The following is a 26,428-nucleotide window of genomic DNA, read 5'->3' on the forward strand; positions in this document are numbered from 1 at the left end:
AACCAACAGCAGTAGTAAAAGCAACCATTGTTTCCTGTCAACTCTTGCCAGAATTAGGTAGAACTCATCTATGTTTCCCCTTTAGCAACCAGATGCGCTAACAAAACCTTTGATGATTTGGTATTTTATCCCTGTATCTTCCCCTAGAAGCTCAAATATGAAACATGATGCTGCTGCATGCCCTGCCCCACTACTATAGAGAAATTGAGGGAACTGAAATCCTGTCAAGAACCTTTGAGTCCAATGAAGTACTAACTCCACTTCAAATTCCTTCTTGTCCAACCATCTCACAAGATGGGTAACAACAGAATTCGTAAAGGTAAATGATTCCATTACTGAAAGTATTTTCTAATGTTAAGGTTTTTCTGGCATGACAAAATTTTTTCCTTTTCTTTTAATGAAATAAAACATTTTCTACTTTGTGCAATAGTCTGTCAGTTCCCTGGGAAATATGTTGACTACAGCTGAAAAGAGGACTGCTAAAATATGTTATACTGTGGCTTTAGGGCTCAAAATCTCCAGAAATAATTTTCATAAAGAATAAAAACAACATGTATATCGTATTTCTAATTTGGAAAAAATGAGCATATTTCACAAACTGATCACCAACATTTGTAATGTTATTCTTTGATCTACTCCTGCTTTGAACCTTTCTTTTTTTTCCCCTAGATTACAGGTTGACCTAGAATTACTGAGATAAACTTTAAAACTCAAATTTAAAATTACAGGAAGCCTGCATTTTGCTTTCGTAGTCATCAATGTATAATCAGGAGGTTTCAGGAATCAATGCATTTTTACTGTGTTTTACAGGCCCAATTATACTGTTAGCTAGGGGGCAGGATATGGCAGAACTCCTGCAGTATTTAAAGTTCTGGAAAGCTGAACTTCCATGCTGCTTAGTACTCATGACAAATTTTGGGGGGATCTAAATTTCTATTTTTTACATACATAACAGATTCCAGAGTTAGCCTCAAGTCCTTCACTGTTCTTTCACGTGAGATTTTATCTCTTTTGTTAGTAAAATCAATTCTTAGTTTCCATCTTACTGATGGCCTTCTGGTTTACTACTACTGCTAACTTCTTCCATTATTTGTGATGTCTCATACCCAACATCTGAATTCCAGTCAGAGTATTTTGATATTATTGGATTATCACACTTGTCAAACTGTGTCTTGATGCCTCCCACTTACATATTTCCCCTGAGGCAAGTTTTTGTTGTATTCCTTGCATTACAGGAATTTGGGTGAATTTCCATCTGAACTGTTTTAACTATTGACAGACTTGAAAGTTTACTGAATTATAGGCCTGATCTAAATCCTAGTGAATATACTGGAAAGATTCATGTTGGCTACACAGGATACCCAGCAAAAGCAAACATTAAGCTCAGGATGGGCTGCGATGTCAGGATCTGAACACACCAGCAAAGCATCTTTCAGATGACAACTATGTTAGACTCAACTCTGAAACACAAACAAGAAGTAAGCATGGCCAGGTCATAACATTTCTTTCCTCTGTGAAAAGGAAAATCTGTATTGTAACACAAGCAGTAACCTACATTTTTCTGCTAATGTAAATACACACTCACATGAACTCACCAATTTATACCTGAAAAGAAGGTGCATGTTTTTAAAATGGTGCATTTTTTCTAGTCACATAATTACAAGCTAATAAATAAATAGAACACAGTTGTCCTTAGCTTTTAAAAATAATGCACCCAGGAATTTTCTTACATTATCATCTTGGACTAGAGTATTTGTTACCAATATTTGCATTGATAAACAGTGCTCCTGAATAACCAGAGGCACATATGTGTATTTGTATAATGTGAGGTTATATGTATAAAAAGAAGGTACCCTAAGAATTTTACCCTATGATCAGATAGTCAAATTCTATGTTGATACAGTAAGATTATGTATATAGTTATTTATATGTTTATTGGGCAAGAGTTAATTAAAAAAAAGTTCAGCCGTTCCCACCACCCAAAAAATTTCACTGAATTCCAAGTCAGTATGTTGCTCAGTGACTATGTCTTTGTTGGCAAGTATTGTGGAATACAGGAGATGTGTAGAGTGAAACAGTTGGTGCTGAGGATCTGAGGTCCAGAAAAAATGCATTTCAGGTGCTCTTTACTTTGGATTACCTCTAGCATGATTCCAGGGACTGAGGGTCCATTTGTGGCTGTGGTGCCCTCCTGGTGCGCTCCTGGAGCACATCTTTCAGTTAATTTCATCCAGAAGGAATCCAGTTCATGTTCTCCAAAACCAAGGCACTGCAAAATAGAGACCATTGGAAGATTCATGTCAAAAGTGCACTCCTGATCCAAACTAAAATGCCAGTGTGAATGCATCCTATGTGAACCCACACAGAGGCAGGTCCTAATCCTATCCCTTTAAGAATTCTCTTTCCACAGACCTTCTGGAAGCTGTTGGCAACACTCCCCCTCAGATGTGTTGGCTTCATGCACTGAGCAAATCAGTCACTGGAGCCCTTCACAAGCTCACAGTCTAAGACACTGTATTCATACAGGCTGGTTTGAGCTCCCCACAACAAAACAAATTTGAAGGGGAAAATTTAACTTTTTAAAAATAAAGGAGGCACTAGCAAACTGATGTTTTGATTCCTGAACATTAGCTCTCAGGTGGTGGTTCTTTTGGTCAGAACAAAAGAGACAGAAAGCCAGAAATTGACTGTCAAAAATCAGAATAAATCTACAATTGTGGAAGTTAGAAATGGTAATAGTCTCTATTAAATCATTGACTATATTGCTGAGACTCTTAAGGATTATTCATGATTCATTCTTTAAAACTTTGTTCACCCTAGCCCTCTTTTTATATTGTCTGGGCAGAGACATTTTATGTGTCCTTGAGATCTTCAATATCACTGGATCAATATCGGCTACAAATGTTTCTTTGTGAGAAGGAGACTTGGAAACATTTTAAGCTTAACAAAGTCCTGTTTGGGCTGAATGGATGATCAGACCTTTGTGTGCAATGCATCTGTTTTCTAAGGTAAAGTGGTTGTTCTGCAACTTAGTAACGTATAGATAGCAGTCAACAGGAATGATTTATTAATGTTTCCAGTAAGAGTCAGCTTAATGAATACAAACACCACAGCCAGGCAGGTCACTTGGCATCTGCCTGCCTACTTTCAGAAATGGGAAACAAGGCTTTAGACAGAACTTAAGAAATGGATGCTTGAGTTCCTTCAGAAACTTAAACACAGAAAAGCTTTCTGATAATCTATGGCACATCAAATTCTTATTTTGGTTCATTGTACAATACAAACATATTGCCCTTTGCACCCTGGCAAAATGGATATAAAGGAACAGCATCAGGCGGCAGCAGCAGAGTGGTGCTGAACCACACAAAAGGAACTACATGATAGGAGGGCACTGCCAAGAAACCAAAGAGAACAAAACACAACACAGCAGCACTGTCTGTCTTGTAGATCATGAACCCTGCCATAGATTTCCCTAAAATCTATTTAGATATCTAGGACTCTGCCACAGTTTGAGTCTAAATGTACTCTGAGAGGTAGTTTTTGTCGCCATTATTTTTTCTTCCTTAAAAGCCTATACTCATAACAAATGTCAGGATTGTAATGCTCATTGAAATGCTCGTAGCCACATAATAATGAGCCTATTTCCCCTCACATTTTAGGAGATGTGGCCTCAGGGATGTTATTCTACCTCTGCATCAATGTAAGATGAAGTCAGAATTAGGGGAACCTTACACCTGAAAAACACCCTAAGCCTGAATCCAGATAGTACCTATAAAGTGGCACTTTTTCCCAGTATAGCTTAATAAAAAACACTTTCTCCCTCCGTCTCCAAAGTAATGATCAATGCTAGCAAAGATTAATAACGTTAAGTAAGGATTTCTTTAGCTGATGCACTTTGCTCCATCAGGAGTCACTCGTCCAGAAACCTAGAGCAACACTGCACTTTGGAGCACAGGGCAAAGAAACCCAAGGTAATTGGGAGCAAGTTGGAATATCTGCATGATTCACTACAGCCTGTGCTGTGACAGCAGTACAGTGGTGTCCTGGTTTCAGCTGCGATAGAGTTAATGGTCTTCCTAGTAGCTGGTGCGGTGCTATGTTTTGAGTTCAGTATGTGAAGAATGTTGATAACACACTGATGTTTTCAGTTGTTGCTCAGTAGTGTTTAGACTATAGTCAAGGATTTCTCAGCTTCTCATGCCCAGCTAACAAGAAGGCTGGAGGGGCACAAGAAGTTGGCACAGGACACAGCCAGGGCACCTGACCCAAACTGGCCAAAGGGGTATTCCATACCATGGGACGTCCCATCTAGTATAGGAACTGGGAAGTGGGGTCAGGGAATCGCCGTTTGGGGACTGGCTGGGGGTCAGTCGGCGGGGGGGGAGCAATTGCCCTGCACATCATTTGTACATTCCAATCCTTTTATTATTGCTGTTGTCATTTTTATTAGTGTTATCATTATCATTATTAGTTTCTTCTGTTCTATTAAACTGTTCTTATCTCAACCCACAAGTTTTACTTCTTTTCCCGATTTTCTCCCCCATCCCACTGGGTGGGGGGGGAGTGAATGAGTGGCTGCGTGGTGTTTAGTTGCTGGCTGGGGTTAAACCACGACAAGTGGCTACACCACAGTCAACAAAGCCACTCCTACTGGTCTGCAGCCTTGTCCAGCTGCTTCGCTCATCAGTAAAGAAACACCCAATATCAGAAAAAGATGGTAGTACAGATGAGGTCCAGCTAAAGTAAGAATTGGGGCCACTCAGTGATGGAAAGGCTGACAACAAACACAGATATGGCTGCTGGTTCCCAACCCATTCACCTAAACATCATGCTCTCTGGTTTCATATGAATGAAGTCGGCGCACCAGTAAAACATCCCAAGGATGACCATCCTCTTCACATACAACAACAGTTCATCACTTCCTTGATAAGGTTTTCAGAAAATCCTGGACAACTAAGTCAAATTTAAATTACTCACTTTGGCTCTTATAGAATCATAGAATGTTTCAAGTTGGGAGGGATCCATAAGGATCATTGAATCCAACTCCCTGCTCCTCTGTGCTGGTTTTGGCTGGGATAGAGTTAATTTTCTTCATAGTAGCGAGTATGGGGCTATGGTTTGGCTTTGTGCTGAAAACAGTGTTGATAATTCAGGGGTGGTTTTGTTACTGCTGAGCAGTGCTTCCACAGCATAAAAGGCCTTTTCAGCTTCTCACCCCACCCCACCAGTGAGGAGGCTGGGGGTGCACAAGAAACTGGGAGGGGACACAGCTGGGACAGCTGACCCCAACTGACCAGAGGGATATTCCAGACCATATGACATCATGCTCAGCGTATAAAGCTGAGGGCAGGGGGGGACGACATTAGGAGTTTGTCTTCCCAACTAACTGTTCCGTGTGATGGAGCCCTGCTTTCCTGGAGATGGCTGAACACCTGCCTGCCAATGGGAAGCAGTGAATGAATTCCTTGTTCTGCTTTGCTTGTGGGCGTGGCTTTTGCTTTACCTATTAAACTGTCTTTATCTCAACCCACCAGTTATCTCACTTTTACTTTTCTGATTCTCTCCCCCATCCCACCTGGGGAGAGTGAATGAGCAGCTGTGTGGTGCTTAGTTGCCAGCTGGGGTTAAACCACAACATCCTCGCAGGACCTACCTCTCCTTAATAAAATGGTTGGCTGTGCATGTGTTCTCCTGACCGGAAGACTGCTGCCACCCAAAAGAAAAGGAAGCTTTAAATTTTCTGTGAGCTTGGTGTTCATCTTTACAACACTGTAAACCAAAACTATGTGAGGTGAACATGCATCTAAACACATTGGACTGCTTGATTTCAAACGACATGGATGTATGGAAATGTACTGGATATCCTCAGACACTAGCACATCCACGTGAAATGCCTGATAAAGCTTGCATTCAGTCTCCTAAACAGTAAACAGTAACATTTCTCACCCATCTCTAGAGATGGAGAAGGGAGGTTTTCAAAGGCACAAATAACAAATTCTCAAATCAGTAGGAATTACATGCTAAAGCTTCCATCTGTGCCATTGCATATATTTGCTGTCCATATGCCACTTACGTAGTACTGAAGGGACAGTGCAGGTATCTATGTGCTGGCAGCTAAGACTCAATTACACTGTAAGATGTACATGCTGCATGTATCTATCACCTTCTTCATCTCACTGATCAAAACAGACAACTTGATTCAACCTTCATTAAACAATTGGCGATCACCTTTGTACTTACTTCTAGTGACAGTTCACCATAATATTCTAGCATTACCTAGAATAAGGCTGAGTAACTCAGAGCCAAGAAAATAAAGCCAAGTTGTCATTGTTTAAAAGATTTCAAGTAACCATCACTGTTGCTGCCATTAAAGGACATTATGTTTTGTGGGTTTTTTCTTTCAGATATAAAGAGTTCACGGAATCCCTTCATTGCTGCAAGCTTCCCTGGGGAGCAGAAAGGAAGCATGGAGGAATTGCACTACCTGTACTGCCAGAAGACAACAGGGCAAAGGGTAAGTATCCATGTACATTTGTTAAAGGACATCAAACTTATGGTAGTGGTGTAGACCCTTGGCGGCCAAGGTAGGCTAGACATACTTCTCACAGTCCAAATGTTTAAGTGAAGTGTTTTAAACAAGAATAGCAACAGGCAGCTAACAGGTTAGAGAACAATGTAGACTGAGATATGCAAATATCTCCCTCGACCGGCTAGCTATGCTGTGCTTGATGCACTCCAGGACACAGTTGCCCCTTTTGGCTGCCAGGGCACACTGTTGACTCATATTCAACTTGCCATCAACGCAAACCCCAGATCTCTTTCCACAGGGCTCCTCTCCAGCCTCTTGTCCCCTAATTTGTACATATAACCAGGATTACCCCATCCCAGGTGCAGAATCCAGCACTTGCTCTTGTTAAATGATACTGATGGGACTTCCATCCCAGGAGCACGGCAAGGTGCTGTGATCCCACAGTGACTGTATCTGTGCAAGAATGTATAATGAGCTTGAAACAAGAATTTTCATTGCTCTTGTGTTTTTCTTTTCTGAATATGCAATCCCTTGGATTATTTGTTGTTCAGGCACACTAGTGTAAAGCCCCTGACCCATCCAAATTAATCCCACTCTGAAGAGAAAAAGAGGTCCAGAAACAAGCCTTCCTTCTTCCACAAGGTGGAAAATGCCTAGGTGGCATATATTCTGTGTTGCTGTCTTTGCATTCCTACCCTCACATTGAGAGCAAGCAAAGGTTTTGGCCAACTCCAGCATAGTACCAAATGAGATGGTAGATGAGTCACAGTGACTAGATGCCCCATCTCAGAAAACCAATTTAGCAGTCAGAAAGGGAGAAGAGGTTTGCAAGCTACTTTATCAAACCATGTTCATTTGTTGTTTGTCTTGGGCAACTCTCACAGTAAAGTGATACTGCAGAAGAGTTGTTCAGAGCATAGCCAGGTACCCACAATACTGATAGTGCTATTGTAGGGGCAAAATAGAGTAGCCTTTCCTCCACACTAAGTTTCTGTATTACACAGACTAGCTTCCAAGTAAGTAGCAGAGCTACAGTATCCTCAACGGCACCACCTTCACTGATCTCAATGAAACCTACCAGAGATACAGGCTAGAAATTAATTAGAAACTTACTCTAGTGCAAACAATTACAGAGAAGAAAGCTGAAGTGGGCAAGATACAAATGAAGTATCTTCATGGCTGTGCCTCTGATAGAACTGGCACAAATTTCAGCAGGGGAAGTATGAGAAGCTTAAATAAATATGTTTTTAATACAGCTTGTAAATAAAACTTCAGTAAATATCCACAGTGAGAATTATTTTATTTTTATGGAGCAAATATTGCTTTTTCATAAGAACCATATAAAAATACTTAAATAAAGTGCCACTGTTAGGGTTTATTTAAATATAACTTTCTAGTAAATAAGACATTATTAGGTTATGCTGCTATTGGTATTTTCTATGTATGTGCAGGACTTTGGGCTATGAAAGTATAGTACACAGGGCAAGCACCAGAGTCATAGACTCTGTGGTTCTAAAACTAGTGGTAAGAGGGGTGTGTTTGCTAGTGCTTCATTTTTTAAATCATTTTGTAAGATATCTATGAAATTTTATGAGAAAAATGTGAAGAATATATTTTCCAGTGCACCTCTACATAACTTATTTGTGGCTTTTACACATGCTGGCAAATTTCCTATGTATAAAGCCACAGAATCCAACAGAATTTTTGTTACATGAGAAACAAGGGGCTGGCAAAGCTTGCTTGTAGAAGAAAATTAAATGAAGTGATGCCCAGTGCTACCCAGCAGATTCCAGGGTACAGGGAGAGCACAGGGAGAACAGCTCATGAGATCTTCTTTTTCCAAGCAGTGGAGTCACAGCCAGGCTCAGGTTGGAAGGGATCTCTGGAGATCACCAGTTCTAACCCACCCACAGTCAGGCCCTTCTCCAAGTTACAGCCAAACTACTACAACTACACATGCTCTTCTGAGTGGGAGAGGCAGTTTCCAATGCAAAAGTCATCCACCTTGATTCAAAGTAAGTACAAGGAACATAAAGACATCCTTCTACAGATACAAATACTGCCACTTTGCAGAGGCACTGCTCCAAAAGACTTCAAATGCAATGTATTACTTATTGAGCTATGCCACCCACAAGCATCAAACACAGAAATAATAAAAAGTGCTTCTTCACAAGCACAGTAGTTGAACTAGGCAAAAGCTAAGCATTTCCAGCTTAGTAGGTTTCCATTTTAATGCTGGAAAGAGAATTTGTGTTATGGCAATCCTACATGTGCATTGATCATTCCAAATCAGCATTCAGACCCCTTAAATCCCTGAATTTGGCTCTAAAGTGAGCGTTGCTGCTCCATAGTAGCACCCTCCTGTGGCCCAGTCTGTCATAAGGGAGCACCCTCAGCACCAGCTGTCCTGTCAGAAGGGTGCACAGGACCTGGCCTCTGGGATGGAAGTCAGGTACTACTGTGGTGTGATGGGGCTGAGAGGGCAGGAGGGGAGTCTCAGTGACTTTAGTTTAAGGTGGAGGTGCTCAGCACTTCTGAACACACAGCCTTGCATGAGAGCTGGAAGGCTAAGTCTGACCATAGATGCCTGCGTTGCTCAACTGACAGCACCTGTGGCACAGAAGCATGAATTACACTGGACAGCGTTAATGTGGGAAAGTGCTTAAAAGAAAAGAGAAGACAATAACCATTCTGAACTTGTGGTTAGACCCAGAGTATTATGAGCACATTCAGTTGGACTGTGCTATAACCCTCAAGCCTTGGGAGCCCACTGAGCCAGCCATAAAGGTCAAATAAATCCTTTCTGATTCAGCATCATTTCTCTCCCTTTCTTGCAGCCAACATATCTTCTTTGGCCATGCAATTAAGGCCACTCATTCCTTTTAGCAACAGTTAGTTTATTAGACAGTTTGGGTGAAGCTCAGCTTTAGCAAGGCCAAGTCAGAACTATAAGGCTATTTCTAATAACAGGAAAATATTACTGATTATGGCTGATTTTTCCAACTGCATTTCCTTCATTTTGGCACTTCCATTTGCCCTCTCTTCTATTGTGTTTTTGGGTTTTTTTTTACCTGATGTCCCATATGAAAAACTGCTTTGTTTTCCATTGTTTAAACTCAAAGATAGGTATGGTGTTGTCTTCCCTTCAGATTCTTTTCAGTGAAAAGCACCATGCAGTTTGGCTGTATTCTGGGAACCCTTTGGCATCAGAAGGAGCTGAAAGTGATCCCCATAATATAGGAATAACTTAACTCCTTATAGGGTCAAAAGTTGGAACCTGCACCCATTCAAGGCATTCCCACAGCTCCTACTGTTAGGTGTGCATTGTGAGGGGCTGTAAGGGCCAGGCTTTCAAAGGGGTTCTCAGGAACTTTGGATTCAGGCACAAGTGCTCAGCACCTCTCAAAATCCAGCCCTGCATGACTTACTTAGATTTTGAAACCCAGGACAGATTTCCACACTGGCAGCATGTATGAGTTTTGATATTAAGGGTTATCTGAGAAATCAAGACAAAACCATAACAATTTATTTGGATTTTCATAAGCAAATAGAGCATAAGCTTTATACATTTATGCTTTCTCTTTGCACAGAGGCCTTTTCACTGAGCAATACTATGATGTCACTTAGTTTGAGTGATCTGCATATGAATAATGAACTCTAAGTTTAAATTGTGCATTAACCAGATTGTGAATTTAGTGACTATAACAGCAGATTGAATATTCATTCCACTCTGGTGATATTATGCACATATGATATGAAGTGCAGATCTGATATGAAATCTGAAGGGCCAAGTTATGTAAAAAGGGATTAGCTAGTAACAAAGCAGAACAAACACAATTGGGAAGGAAATTCAGAATATGGCATTGTGCCCCTTCAGTTTAGTATCTCTTCAACAAGGGTCTCTGAGTTTGCTTTAGAGGTTGTCTATATTTATCAACTTGTAATACTCAAAAGTATTAGCCTTTCTACTAGTTAGAAACCAGATTAAACTGAAGTAACTGAAGTAACCATGACACCACGTGTATTTCAGTCCATTTTTCTGGTGTGTATATATACACAGATGTATTTTTGGAGGAGACTTGGCAGGGATTATTTTCCTCACTGCTGCTGTTCAAGAGATAGTAGTAGTCTGAGTGAATATGGATGCTGCTAGAGTTCTGCAATCCAACATTTGGCCACGTGATGGCACCAGCAAAACGCTTAAATTTGATCAAACTACTGAGATTCTAGATTAAGATAATTTAAAGTGTAAATTCTTCAAAAGCAGAAAATTAACAAGTTACACCTCTCATATTAGCATTGATAACTAGAGCATATTAGAAACCTGAGAATAATTCTGCAACGATTTCTCAGTTATCTTTATAGGGCTGTGAGGCGCATTGTTTGACCCCACCACTCTCCCTTTAGCCTCCCTGCAGGTGAGGTACCTTCTCCACATTTTGTGTAAACTCAGACACTCTAGAAAAGCAGGAGAGGTAATTGTAAACAGGCCACAGAAGCTACACAAGGAAACCTGCAACCCTGCTCTTTGTAATCCACTGCTTTTTGCAGGCTTCTCTCTTTATTACCTCATTACGGCATGCAGCACAAGCAGGAGTGAGTGTGGTTAACCTATCAGAGTGTACAAGACAAAACTAATTTTTACTGGGACACGTTATGGCCTTTGACTAGCAATGTACATTAGAGGCATTGGCTGTGCTGCAGAATTTGATTACAAGCTACAAGGAATAGCAAGTTTCCCTGGGAGTTTCTTCTTACAAGTTACCTAAGCACTAAGTGACAAGAACTGGCCCATGCACTTTTGAAAGATAACGGAGCACTATTAAAATTGTTTTAAAACTAACATCCATGCAAAGTGGGCACTCTTATGTTGCTCGGTCAAGCTGGGTGGTTCTGTTTTATTACCTAATCCATCCCCAACAAAACTCCACTGACTGCAGTGGAATGATGCTGGGGAACAATTTGGTCCACTGTGACTCGCTAGTCAAGTAAGTGTCCTGTTATGTGACATTTATGTTGGTATCCCTGAAACAGCAGAAACACAGACAGATTGTGGAGAAAATTTAAAAACTGCCCTTTGCATGGGGTAGCAAGCCTGCTGTGTTTTCAGTAATCCCTAAACTGGTCAATCTCGAATGCTTCTTGGTTAAGGATGCTCTGGGACCCATTCACTTCACAGCAACAGCGTTCCTTGTGCCAGCTCCTTACCAGAATGGATCATTCATGTACACAGGCTGAGGTGGAGATTGTGGCACCTTCCTGGGGATTTGCTTCCTTAAGAGGAAGCAACCAGGGACTGCTGGGACTCTGCCCTTGTGCTAGCTTAGTAAGGAGGAAGGAGGTTTTACACAAGAGTAGATCAAACTCTGCCCCTGTACGTACTGAAAAGTACATGACCTTGGACCCTGAATATTCGATCAACAGCACATTGATGTACTTCCTCCATTATTTTGCAGTCACACCTTAACCTGAAACATGCTGGGTCTTTATGCTCTGTCCTAGTTTGAGCATTTTCTTTTCCCATAAGGTTGCATTTTCTTGGTCTTTGAAAGACTTTTAAATTGAAGGACAGACTATATCCTTTAAAACAAAAAGTGAAACACACCAAAAAAATCTTCCACATTCATAGTCCAAAGTCCTTCAGAGCAAATATTCTTCCTGCTGTCAGGGACTCTTAAGCAGTGACAGCCACATGGAACCTTTCCTGAAAAATACCCTCCAAGTGGTGCTCTGCAGGCCTACCTGGGAGCTATTAACAGGCAGTTTATTTACCTTATAGCCTGTGAGGGCTCCTTTGAGCCATTACTGTCTTTGTGGGAAATGAATTACCAGGCATTTGCAATAACTCTGTACACTTTCGTGGGACAACTATGCCTTTGACTTAAGTATGTACACTATGTATCCTTGTGCTGTTTTGCACTAGAGTGAATCACTGGGTTTGTGCAGATGTGCTTTTATAAGTGCATTAGCAGTGGACCACATACATATGCCCTCCCAGTTAAATGTACTGGAGGAAAAGTAGTTGTCTCCTCCCATCTAAAGGTGTAATAAGTTTACATCAAACAAGACTGCAAAAGCCTGAAATGCCTTGAAAAACACCCTTCAGCCATTGCCAAGAACCCTAGTTATACACCCCCACACACACACACATTACATCAGGCTAGAGCATTTGCAGCTGTCTTTCCAAAGACAAGTCACACCGATGAGGTTTTCAGTGGGTTCAGTGACAGCACAGAATGAATTAAAACTGGCTTTTTTCCTTGTGGGTTTTAATCTGCGTTCACTGTTTAACACGCCACATAGACTTATATTCCTCTGGCTATCCCCCAGCTCCTCAACCCCTGGTGGTTCCCTGACCTGCAGCTCCTTGACCAAGCAGGTTTTAAGGTTAGGCAAGATAAGTGATTGCCTCCCTTTGCAAGAATAAAAAGCTGCAGAGAAAGCCAATTTAGACATGTGAAACGTTTTATTCTCCAGTCATAATTTCTTTCCTATTAAAATTGGCAGAGTGATACATCTTATTCTCTTAATAATTTACTGAGTATGTGGGAAATTAACAGGAAAGAGCAGCAAAAACTTCTCTGGCCTGATCTAGAAAAGAAGCTGAAGGTCATCAGCCCCCCCCACTGCATCACTCTCAGGCCAACACCACACCTGAGAGAAGAAGCAGCTCTTCAGAGGCTCCTACCATGTGTCGGAGAGTAGAAGAATAGTGGGAGCCTCATGAAAGTCACACAGATTCCAATATGTCTTTTATTACCATTACTGAACAAGTGTGTCTCTGCACCTCGTGCTCTGCAGGCAAAGCCAGTGCCTCCATAAGGATACCCTCTCTCACATGAAACTTGGTTTATGACTATTTTATCAAAAAGTGCTTGAAGAGTGCCCGCAGTGCACTCATTGTTAGGGAAATGGGACGATGTCCATATGGACCACTCCCTGGATTTGTTCTGGGGCTTTCCAAACTGGGAGCATAAGTCCCTCCAGCTTGAGTCTGATGTCTTTTCAAGATACTGATAGACTCCATATTTTCTGTGGACTGAACATAAAGGGGCAGATAACAATACTGAACAACTGTTTCTTGTGTGATACTGGCAGATGCCAGCAAAAGCCTACTAGAGCTGCAATGAAAGCATCTCAGTTACAAATTTGGAAAAGCTGCTATTTTTTCCTTTCCAGCCAGAGTTCTACCTTTCTATACTGCCATCCATTCTGGGTGGCTTCAGGCTTGATTATCCAGTTTGAGTGAGGAACACTCTAAACAACTTTCCACCTTTGAAAACGCAAAGTTTTGCTGGCTGTTACAACCTGAGCTCACAAAGCTTCTCTAAATCATGGTAGTCATGAAAATGCATGTAGATCCTTATTTTATCGCTGCCTTAAGTTTAGATGTTATAATGAAAAGTGCTCTACAAAGGTCTTTAAGTAATGCTGCCAGCCACAGCACAAAGCAGACTGATTCTCCTTATTTATGCATATTTGTATCAGGAATATGTCCAATGAATGCAACAAAGAATGTAACAATTCACATGTAACATAATGTGAATGGAAATGGAAATTGAAAATACTTCTTAGTGTTTATTTTCAATTCATATTGTGTTACAATTGTAATTGTAATATGCAACTGCAACTGTAATAAACACTAAGAAGTATTCTCCTTCATGTCTACAGCACCAGTAGACATACAGCACCAATTCTCACCGCAGAAATGGAAAATCAATTAGAAGTATCTGTGTAATAAACTTTTAAAGATTGCTGTTCTATAAATATAGCTATTTCTGTAAAAGCTTTCCATTTTCAAGACCGACACAAAGTTTGAATCAGAGTCCCAGGTCATTATCATTGTAACAATATACAAATGGTTGTCAGAATCCAACACTTCAAGTCTTGTTATCTGTGTAGCATCACACATTAAAAGTAGATCTTTTGTTCAGCTCAGTTGAGGCATGAGTTATGCTGGCACAGTAATTTGTGAGATATCACACTTCATGTTGATTGCACTGAGTCCCATAGCATCACAGCACAGATTTCACAATGAAATGCATGACTTCTGTATGTTGTATCAGAACGTGTGAACAAAATTGACCTGGCACTTGAAGTTTATCTCAAAACACCCATGTCAGTAGGGAAAGAAATAAGCACAGGGCTGTATTTAAATTCTTTGAGCAAGGGGGCATATTTCCTCTTTGTAACTGTGCAACACCTACTTTTATGGAGACTTATTCAATGATGGAGTGGCCAGGTTGCAGCTCTTGAGTCACAGGTGACTTGAAAAGAGCTTGGGTGCAGCTCCTATGCCATGGCTATGTCATTAACCAGGCTACTGAGCAATCCCCAGCTGTGGGAGGAAGAGAGTTCCCACAGGAACTGCTAAGGCTGAAATGATGGTGTCCCCATGGGGCCTATTAACATCCCACAGGGCTCTGTCCTCAAGCTGATCAAGGAGAGGAGCCCTGAGAACTTATCACTGTCTCCTGCATGGGAATAAATCTGGGACATTCCTCTCCTCACTGAGAAAAACAAGGGGGTTCAGCTATATGAAGATTTTGGTGTATGGCTTGTAGAATCTAGAAACTTTGTGTGATCACTGTGCAAACAATAAAGCTTTAAAAACGACTATCATCAGATAACATCTCCTACCCATATATGGTGAAGACTTTCAAGCAAGACCTGGTAAGTAAGCCTTTCTCATGAAACACATGGGATTTTGGAGCTCCAGGTCAACCACTTAGATTAGTCCAGTAATACTGTATATTTTAGGCTTTTTTTTTTTCATTATACCACAAAGAACCATTAAGCAAATTAATTATTTTTTTAATCAGATATCATCGTGGTTTAACCCCAGCCAGCAACTAAGCACCACGCAGCCGCTCACTCACTCCCCCCCCATCCAGTGGGATGGGGGAGAAAATCGGGAAAAGAAGTAAAACTCCTGGGTTGAGATAAGAACGGTTTAATAGAACGGAAAAGAAGAAACTAATAAGGATAATGATAACACTAATAAAATGACAACAGTAGTAATAAAAGGATTGAAATGTACAAATGATGCGCAGGGCAATTGCTCACCACCCGCCGACCGACACCCAGCCAGTCCCCGAGCGGCGATTCCCTGCCCCCCCCTTCCCAGTTCCTAAACTAGCTTGGACGTCCCATGGTATGGAATACACTGTTGGCCAGTTTGGGTCAGGGGCCCTGGCTGGGCATGAGAAGCTGAAAAATCCTTGACTATAGTCTAAACACTACTGAGCAACAACTGAAAGCATCAGTGTTATCAACATTCTTCACATACTGAACTCAAAACATAGCGCTGTACCAGCTACTAGGAAGACAATTAACTCTATCCCAGCTGAAACCAGGACAGATATCTTTCTGCTTAGCTAGACTCAGTGAAGAAATTCTTGCCCTTTAAAGTTAGTGCTTTCTTTCGATTGCTTTTTTTTTAAAAACTTATTTGAAGTATAAAATAAGTCTCCATGGTAATATATAGATAATTTATCAGCATGGAATGAATAAGTAGTTTCTCTGCAAGCATAAACAGGATATGTTTTTTGTTTTGCATTACTGATAAAAGGATTTATTTTTACTAATAGCACATACCTTTGTTAATTAAAACAGCTTATTATACAAAAGGATTAGAGGCTAGATTTTTTCCTCACTCCTTTTAAAAAGACATTCTACACATCACTTGTTCCCAGTGTCTTTTCAGTCTTGGGCACCTGGCAATACAAAACATTCCTCATGTAGTGAGTGGTGTCAGTAAGAATATTATCTGCACTGCTTACACATTGATTTGTCCCTAATTTATATTGATTGCACTGATTGAGATAAAGTGTGGGAGGTGGAAATGAACATGGGTCACTTCAGGTAACTTATTATTTTTCTTCCCCAATATAGGCTTTATAAACCACCAGATAGTTTGGCTAAGTAAGTACATTTCACATATATTATATCTTATCTTTCCTTAATGAAACAAAAAGGCAGGTTGTTCCTCTTACAGCCGTAACTGCACAGTGCAGGTTCCTTGGCAATAAGCAGCAGCAACACTCCTAGGCAAAAAATCTCTCTCGAATGAAGCATGTAATGATAGGTTTAGCAGGTTAGCAGTATTTGCCTAGCACACCCACTATCCTAACAAATACTGATCTTGCTGACTTGCCTATGGGCTAATTGGGTTTTCTTGACTGTGTTGTTCATGGCCTCTTTACCTAATGTGAACTAAAGCGTTTGGGAGCATCTACCAAGCACAGCTAAGGGATCTAGAGTACGTATAAAGCAGATTTATGAGAGAGAAGCCTCAGAAAAGCCCAGCTTGACAAGACTTCTCATTATGTCATGATGCACAGCCTCAGGAATGGAATGAATTTGGGTCCTGGATAAGGTTGTGACATTGCTTTGTACAGCAACTGGGGAAAAGTGCTCTCAGTAAGCGGCTGCATGCAGCTGTGGTAGTTTAGAAGAATCCAAACAGGGTGCTAGTCTCTCTTACTGGAATAAACCACTGCTTTCATTTTCCTCAGAAGATTTCAGGACTCCCCTGATTTTAATAAGTTTTTTAATTATTCTATCATGAAAAACTGAAAGCTGAAAAGAACAGCTACAGGAACGTGGGCACTCCATGAATCCCGGTTCTCAGTATCCCATAAAACTCTCCAGTTTAGCTTTACCCTCCTTCCTCCCAGAAATAAACATCTTCTTAGAGGCAAACTCAGTTACTATTAACTGGAGCTGTGCAAGAATCAGAAGTCCACATTCTCCTTCCCTTAAGCCACATAAAAGTAAATGTGAATTGGTATGACTGGTTATGTACAAAAGCTGTAAGGAAATCTTCATTGTGAATTCTTTGCATGGTGCAAGCAAGAGGGGATTAAAGAACTAAAATACTGCCTTTCTGATTCTCACATCTCTCCCAGTTCTTGCAAAGTTATATTTAATGCTAAAACTCTGTGAAATGCGAAATAAGGAAAATTTCTTTCTTTCTTTCCTTCTTCCTGACAACTCAAACCAACCCAAGACTACTGTGCCTGCCATTTCCCACCTCTCATCCCTACCACACACACATCTCTACATATGCCATGATCCCAAACTTCAGATCACATGAGGATTTCAACACTGCGATTGATGCAAGCAGTCATCAGCCTTTCCATCCCAATATCCCTACCAAGGCTTTTGATGTGGTTGTTCTGAGAAAGACCAGAGGTAAGACAGCACTTTGTTGGTTTACCATTTATTCTTGAAACTTACTTAGAAACACTACTGAAGTCATGACTCTTTCCTACTGAAGCTTCACAGAGCCACAATTTGAATATATCACTGGTCAAGCTAAGCATCTTGGCTTAAATTAGAGCTCTATATGCTGATAGTTGCAGCCTCTGTGGAGGATACCTCAGCATTGAGAATGATGAATAAACCTGACTCATGTGAACACCTTGTGGCCTCAGAATCCAACAGAGCTATTAACATAGCTGCTAATCCCCACAAAAGCAAGATGGATCATTTAGTGTATCTGGTATCTTCTGTGAGACAAATAATTCTTCACAGTCCAAAATGGTGGAAGAGAAAGGAAAAAAATGCATCATTGGGATCAAAACCTAGCAATTTGGGGACCAAAGTCATGCCTGCTATACCTTTGCTAAGGACAACAGAGATACCCCTGAAATAAGAGCTGAATGATTTAAAAGATTTTATCACTACACAGATGGTAGAACAAGGTCCAGTGAGAAAAAGTAATTCTTCTTATCCCTTACGAAGACTGAGATGAAGCCCTAGACATTATTTACAGAAAACCATGTAAGCCATCATGAGGTATTTATTTTTAACCCCAGCAGCATTTTACCCTAGGAGTTTTTTACATAATGTATTGGAGGAAAAGGGCATGAAATTTTTGTTTTATTCTGCTCTTCCCTGGAGGTGTTGTACTACATTGGGATTTTGACAGGTTCTTCATTTTGGAAGACTTTAAAGATCACTTGCATGAACTGATGATGAGTCCTTGGCAGCTGCTGACCACACAGGGTTATGGGGAATTTGGGACAGGAGAAAGCCAGCACCTCTGTGTGCCATGGCAGTGCCTGCCAGGAAGGGTTTGGCAATAACTGTGTGAAACAGAAAAAGCATACACTGGCATGGATAAGAAGCTTTTCAGCAGAGTAAAAGCTGATAATGTTAAGTAAGAGGTCCATTTGCATTAATTAGCTGCCATTCCCAGTCATCAGCACAGTGCTGTACAGTCATGTATATAATTGGGTACCTGAGCCATTTTTAGTGAAGTATTTGATCATCCAAACCCAAAATCTTTCCACAGAATATGTAATGCTAGGAGTAGCCATTTTTAGTCAGTTTTCATTGATCATTGGTCAATTTAAGAAACACAAATCATGTATGGAAGTCGGCTTAGAAAGCCTATTTTTGTACAACAGGAGGATCATCGGAGGCCAAGACCTATTTCCAGCAAAGCTTAGCAGGTTCAGAATTACTAACTAAGGGGCCAGCTACCACTGGCACTTAGAAAATACTTTAACTTCATTTGCTGTTCCCTCCATATGTTTTGACTTCCTCTGAGATCAGGACACACCAGTTCTCAGTGACTAAAGGAGAAATCTCTGGTTAACTACTGATAACCCAGACCACACTCAGGTGACTTTTACCACTGGAAGGTTGTATTTAAAAGCTTTGTGCCTTTTCTACATCTCACCTTTACAAAACTCAGAGTAGCTATTATGTAGTTAATGCTGACACTATCTCTGTGAGGTAAATAGGGAAACTGAGGCAGAAAGATTGGAGAGAAAAAGCAGTGATAGAACCAGGTTTGGAAATTAAGCTCTTCCAAGCATGCACTGCAGTTTCACTTTTGCAAGACATCTAGTAGCATTCAGTTATTCCTCTGATGGTGACATTATGAGTACAGAGCCAGCTTCACAATTCATCAAGCTTTATTGTTTGTTGTTGCTGTTTGTAAAAATCATGCACAGAAAATGCAATAAGAATCTTCCCTGCTGGTGGGTGAAACCACCTAGAGCTCCTGCAATTGGCCATGGGCAGATGACCTTCTGCAGAGGCAGCTTTATCTGGTATAAGATCCTGCCCTCAGCTGCTTGTCACCACCTCTCTGCCCAAGACAACTAGCCTTGCAGATCTGGTGGTGCAGATAATCACACTGAGTGCTTCTAAAAAGACAGCTGGGTTAACTCACACTGATTAAATGGGTGATCTGATCTAGCTCTGCTGATTTTGTACCTGTCCTGGTTTCAGCTGGGATAGAGTTAACTGTCTTCCTAGTAGCTGGTGCAGTGCTATGTTTTGAGTTCAGTATGTGAAGAATGTTGATAACACTGATGCTTTCAGTTGTTGCTCAGTAGTGTTTAGACTATAGTCAAGGATTTTTCAGCTTCTCATGCCCAGCCAGGGCACCTGACCCAAACTGGCCAACAGTGTATTCCATACCATGGGACATCCCATCTAGTTTAGGAACTGGGAAGGGGGGGGCAGGGATTCTCTGCTCGGTGACTGGCTGGGTGTCGGTCGGCGGGTGGTGAGCAATTGCCCTGCGCATCATTTGTACATTTCAATCCTTTTATTACTACTGTTGTCATTTTATTAGTGTTATCATTATCCTTATTAGTTTCTTCTTTTCCGTTCTATTAAACCGTTCTTATCTCAACCCAGGAGTTTTACTTCTTTTCCCGATTTTCTCCCCCATCCCACTGGATGGGGGGGGGAGTGAGTGAGCGGCTGCGTGGTGCTTAGTTGCTGGCTGGGGTTAAACCATGACAGTACCGAAAGAGTGAAGATGAGTTCTGTCTGCAAATCTATGAGGTCAGTCTCCCAAGGTAGAAGAAACAGCAGCAGCAGCTCACAGAACCTCTTCCACCAGCACAGCTGCCTGTATAGTGACCATATGCCTACAGCTTAAAATGCAGATCCTCCTGTCATTCTGATCAATGGTGTTCTATTACAACATGTTAAATATTTCCCCTGTAGGTAATCCATACAGGCATGAAGTTGTCCGTATTCCCTCTGACTCCCAGAAGAAGGCTGTACACTGGCCGGGACAGCACACATACTTCCAAGGATGTAGTTCATATGGACAAAGAGCAAAATACCGCCCCCCCCCCCCCCCCCCTTTTTTTTTTTTGTAATCAAACTTCTCTGCATCTCTTTCATGGGAGACATTTCTACACCAAGAGCTCCTGTACTGTTCCAAACACTTGCAGGCTATGAATTAGGCATCATGCATACAAAGAGTGAAAAGCTTTAGAGACAGTTTTCAACCACCTCAGCAATATATTAAACAAGATCAGAAGCTAGCAAGCTGTCCTGTCACTGAAGTCCTTTAAGTACTAACTAGCTCTCATAGGACCTAGTCAAGTAGCTCTGGAGATAAGAAGAACAAGAAGAAGCAATAATAGCTACTGACCATACATTTGGTGGGGGTAGGGCTTGATTCAGAAGCCCAGATTATGCTCTGCAGCCCTTCAAAGAAATGAGTTTGGGCAGCAGTGGACCTTTGCTCCTCCTTACCTCTCCACAAGTCCTGCCAACATACCAACAGGCTGGTGTCTCTATTTCCATGTCTTCAAGAAAACAGATGTCCTCTTTGTGGATGGTCTTTGACTCCAACCTTGCCTTTCCCAGTGTAATGATGGAGACTGGGCTGGTCCATAAAACGGAAGAGTGAATTTGTTCATGAATGATCACGTTTCTACTATTCTTCAGCTTGGCTAAACACTAGTTCTCTTCCCAAAGGGATGTAGCCTGAAGTTTCATGACGGATGAAAGTCATGAATAGTGTAGAAAAAAATAGCGGTGAACAAAGAAAGATACAGCCTTTGTAGACACACAGTCTTACAGACGTGACAAGGGAAACAGTAAGTGGCAGTCCATTTTAAGGCAGTCTATAATTGTGACTACAAAAGAAAGCTTATATAGCATGTAATGTTCTGTCTAGGTGTGGCTACCATGGAGAACTTGATTCTAAGTTATTTGAATTGAGTTCAGCTGAATTATGTACCTGTTGAATCTTCCACTTCAGTAGCAATACTATACTGACTACTGAAGACATTCTTCCACCACATTTTTACTTTTATTAGCATTTACCAAACAGATAATTGGGGGAGGGGAGGGTGACATAACACATGTTATTTCAAACCTTTAAAATAGTCTTTTCTATCCAGCACACATATTTGGTTTATACCTTACCTATTTCTTCTTAATCTTCGGCTTCCTAAGTTTGCTGAAGAAAAGGGTCAAATATGCTATTCAAATCCACCAAAGATAGTGGCCCCCAACTCCACTTTTAAAGAGCTAGAATATAACCTCTCTCCAAGAACAACCAATATGCTACGAAACACTGAAAGAGTTCTGAGGATCACAACATAGAGTTTGGACTTCAGAGGTAAGCATTTTTCATTAAATTAATTTCCTTGGTATAGCAATGAAAGATCACAAAGTGTTAGCCTCCAAATTTCTCGAAGAAATTCATTTTTTGTCATTTAGTAACAAAGGCCACACAAACTGTAAATTATCTGAGGTTTTTCTGGGGGACTGTGCATTGATTTTGATTTTCCTAACCAATAAAAATGTGTGACAATAAAATACATCACTATTAAGGAAGCGGTCCCACAAGTCCCTTTATCCTGCGTAACTATTACATGAAAGCAGTTGGCAGATTAACTGGAGAACTAGGAGAAGATGTGGAACTAGCAAGTACTGCATTTAATAAGAATCTCATGCTTCCACCACAAATAATACTGGCAAGAGTATTACCAGATTCAGGCAGCAGAATTAAGCCTTTCCTTTTATAATACTTAAGCGCAGGGCAAGACTCACTATAAAACAGAGGCAAGTATACTAAATCATTCCTGACACAGCTGCTTGACAGAACTTCTGTAATGGATTGACTTGTTCAGGGTTTCCGGGGGAGGAAAGTTATTGTGATTATCTGCTTATTTTTTATCTTATCATTTAAAGTTTCCACCATCACATAACAGCAATTCAAATGACCGTTTGCCTTGAGAAGTATGAGTAACAATCTCCATAAAATGAGTTGGCAGCTCTCATATGAATGGTGCAGCACTGCAGAGAGTGAAAGATATTGGCTAGATGTTCAGCTGGTGTTAATCAGGACAACTCCACTGAACTCATCAACTTACTGTCTTTATTGCACATTGTGTATTCGATAAGTGACCTATTACCATTGCAGACTATTGCCTCCTTACTAACTACAGCAGTTTAAGTTTAGCAGAGTTTCTATGATTCATCCTCCTCCATTTACATGAGTAATTTGCCTTTCTTCCTTAAGGGTGCATCAGTAACCTTATCAGATTCTATTGTAATGCAAAGATTTACTCTAAAGAATGTATGAAACTATATTGGAATATTCCATGTTTATTGTCTTCAACAATTTTTGTATTCTGTGTGGCCTGTATAAAAGTGAAAAGATACTATTTGTATTAAATGCTATTCATGCAAACAAAGCATAACATGGTATATAAGCATAGCAAATCAATTTGAGCTGTGTTTTGCTAATGCATTGTTACCTGTAATGGATTAAGCCATTCAGTGACACCTGCACACTGCCATGCAGAGTACATACACAGGTCTAATTGATGGTAACTGACTAAGCAATTCTGCAGGTAAAACGGAAGGAATGGGTTCCTGCTCTGCTGGCTTTACAGCAGTTCCGGGTTCAAACTGCACAGACATACAAGAAGCAGGGCAACTAAGTAAGATGCTGTCATTTTCTTAGTTATAGTCCAAAAATGGCCCTGGATAAAAACTCCCCAAATTGTCCTGCTTTTTTTCTATCAGATTAAAAAAATCCAAGTAAGGAAATTCCTTTTGAAATGGCATTTACAAGTTTCTGATAATTGAATCCTGTATCAGAAATTGAAAAGGTGTCTAGCTTTTTCTCCTGTGTGATGAAGAAACAAATGTTTCACTTTATGATGACTTTCAACAGCTTGCCTCTGGAAATGAAAATCCAAACTAGCAGCTTACATTAATTCAAAACTGAGCAGTTTTATTGCCCTCTGGCTTCCGAAGTGTGACTGGCAGAGGCCTAACCTGAGCCATGATGATTTATCTGAATATTATTCCACCTAAAGCATACATACGTTAAATATCAAACACTCAGATTGTTCAGCACAGTAACTGCTGAAGTCCATTCTTTGGCTATAGGACTCAAATGTACTTTGTTTGAACAGTTCCTATACAAAGCAGCTTTGACTCTGCACCAGTACCTGAAGCTTCAACAGTACAAACGATTAATACAGGGTAACAGTATTCAAGCAGTGGATCAAACTGTGATTGAGAAAGCTAAAAAGCCACATGCCAGTGAGCATCCTCAGTCCCACTTGCAACCGTTCCTAAAAGAAGTTAAAAACACACTAATGCAAGTTACTGTTTATACTGTCACATTGCTTATGAGACCACAAATGGAAGACAGATGCTTATAGAAGAAAGAAGAAGAGAGCACAGGACATCTACACCCATTTATATCTTATGCACTGGGGTAGAGCAGAATATTTTCTTTTCCAAAGCATAATGACTATGTGGCAGGGCAGTAACGAATGTCTGGGCTGCTTCCCTTTGCCTGGGAGACCCCTAACTGAGCCATTTCAGTAGTCTCAGGCAATGGTCTGCTAAAATAAGCAGTCCCTGCTAAAATAAGAGACTTAGATGACAGTGTAAAACCTGTTACTTCCTCCATATAGAAACAGAATTTTCTGCCTAGTCTCTCACAAGTGAGACCTCTTGAAGGGTACACTGCATGTTTACTTCCCCATGAATCAAATCTGCAAGAACAGTACTCCTCCAGTATTCAGATTCCTCTGCCTTTATTCACAGTTCCTACTGTGATATCCAGCTATTCAGGCACAATGCTGAGTAAAATAAAAACAGTGGCCAGTCTAGGTCAGCAGCGTAAAGTGACAGAAAACACAGACAAGAAATGGGATGTGAGCCAAGAGCAGGCCACTCTGTCTCAGACATGCTACCTGAAAGTTCATTATTTGGATACAAGGCTGCCAATATACAAACTTCAGAATATCACTGACACATTGCAAACAGAAGCATTGTACAGGGGGCAGCTTTCAGGAAGGCCTGAACTTGAATCCCTTCCAAAATCTGCATGTTCCCTTTCCTATGGAGACTTCAAGCCCAGACATTTGGATCAACATACAATATGGGAAAACCCAGTTAGTCTAAATAAGCCAGGCTTACCACTGGATGTAAAGAGTAAGGAAAGAAGAATTTTGGTGCACAAGCTTTGGCATCAAGAAGCATGTCAGCCTTCATGGAGACCAGAGGATGGGCCAAGACAGACAGCACTGCCTGAATGGATACCTAGCTGTAAGGTTCCTCTCCCTAGCTGTAAGGTTCCTCAGAACCAGACAGCACTGCTGGAGCTGCAGCATTCCTTCTGTAAGACAGCAGCACAAAAACATTTTCATGATTCCATAAGAGGAGAGACAAAAGACCTCCGAGGTAACATTACTGAGGGGAAAAGACACAAATTCTATGGTTTCAATGCTTTTCATTTCTTTAATTGACACATTCCTTGGTCCTGTAAAAATAGAGTAACAAATAAAAAGTACCTCAATACAAACTGTCTGTCCTTTCCTAGAGAACCACAATAAATTCAAACAGTAAAGAGAAGCGCAGCTAGGGTAGCCCAGGACATGTGCTGCCTGTTTGAGAAGACTAGAAGAGCTTGTCTTGGTTTAAAGGCTGTGAAAACATGACTTTTCTTCAGAAACACATTAGTGGGATAAACACTGGTTAAAGAAAGAGCTGATTCATTAAAGCCCAAATGGATTCACAAATGAGCATTACAGTCTGGGAATAAACTTAGGCTGTGAATCACAAGATGATTTTTAATGGTCACAGCAGGGAGGTTCAAGAATAGCTCTTCAATAGATGCAGAGAGGGTCAGAAAACAGGCTGCTTCAGAATGGACCTGACAAGTTTACGAAAGGAGCTATGACACAGTTGCCAGCAACAGCTGGGGATCACACTTACTGACCCAGTAAGGCCCTTTGCAGGCCCTCACAAGCACCAAGCTTCCTGGTCAAAAGGACCCTCTGCTACTCTGCAGGGAACCAAATGCCATTATAAGGTCAGCACTACCACGCATACACAGGGACAAACATGATGCCCACGAGCACAGCACATTCCCAAAGCCTCCATGCTCTAAGGCTGACTGTGGCCTCTCCAAGCTTACATTCCTATGTCAGACCTATTGTGGCTTGTATTTCAGACTCTTCTCTTTCCTTTTTTACTCATTGTCTAAGACAGGAACGTTTAAGAGAACTGGAAAGGCCACTGAGACCGTATTTAAACTGCAGTGAAGACTGGTAGAGGGAGAATGGGATTCAGCGATCCCTGCAGGGCTTTGAAGGAGCTTTAGAATGAAGCAGGTAAGCTACAGAAAACATGTAATTTGTTATTAGGAGTTAGCCCTAGATGGCTGCAAGTGGTCAATATAGTTGCTAAGGATTAACAGCAGGCATTAACTTGGTGGTTATAAAAATAGTTAAGAGCAAGAGATAGGGACAGAAGAGCTCTGCTGCCGTGTTGTGCTTACTGAGCTGTTCAGGATTCCTGAACACTGTGAACAAAACTCAACCAAACAAAAAGGTCCCCAAATGCAATATATTTAAACATCTTAAATAAGTTTTGTAAAGACTTTTGAAAATAAGAAAGCAGCAAAGGAAACTTTAGTGGAAAGCTATCTCATGGATTAGCAACTGGCTTTGCAAAAAGAATGCGAAGAATAAGCTTAAATTGCTATTTTCTGTGTGCTAACAGATTAATATTGCTGCTACCCAGAATTCAGGAACATAGCTAATATTGGTTCAATTAATATCTTAAGGAGCTGCAGCCAAGTGGGGATTAGAGAAG

The 26,428-nt window shown here is 40.9% G+C and overlaps 1 protein-coding gene across 1 annotated transcript; it reads left to right on the plus strand.

The window, feature by feature from the left end:
- Positions 1–164: 164 nt before the first annotated feature.
- On the plus strand, positions 165–25,077 carry LOC104838107 (chromosome unknown open reading frame, human C7orf31). Its single transcript, XM_010577654.1, is given in 8 exon segments — positions 165–298; positions 6,405–6,584; positions 17,490–17,725; positions 20,507–20,597; positions 21,820–21,920; positions 22,136–22,227; positions 24,241–24,343; positions 24,494–25,077. Coding segments are annotated over 8 exon segments (1,521 nt in total).
- Positions 25,078–26,428: the final 1,351 nt, after the last annotated feature.

Source organism: Haliaeetus leucocephalus, unplaced genomic scaffold (genome assembly GCF_000737465.1).
Source record: "Haliaeetus leucocephalus isolate CR32 unplaced genomic scaffold, Haliaeetus_leucocephalus-4.0 Scaffold566, whole genome shotgun sequence".
NCBI lineage: Eukaryota > Metazoa > Chordata > Aves > Accipitriformes > Accipitridae > Haliaeetus > Haliaeetus leucocephalus.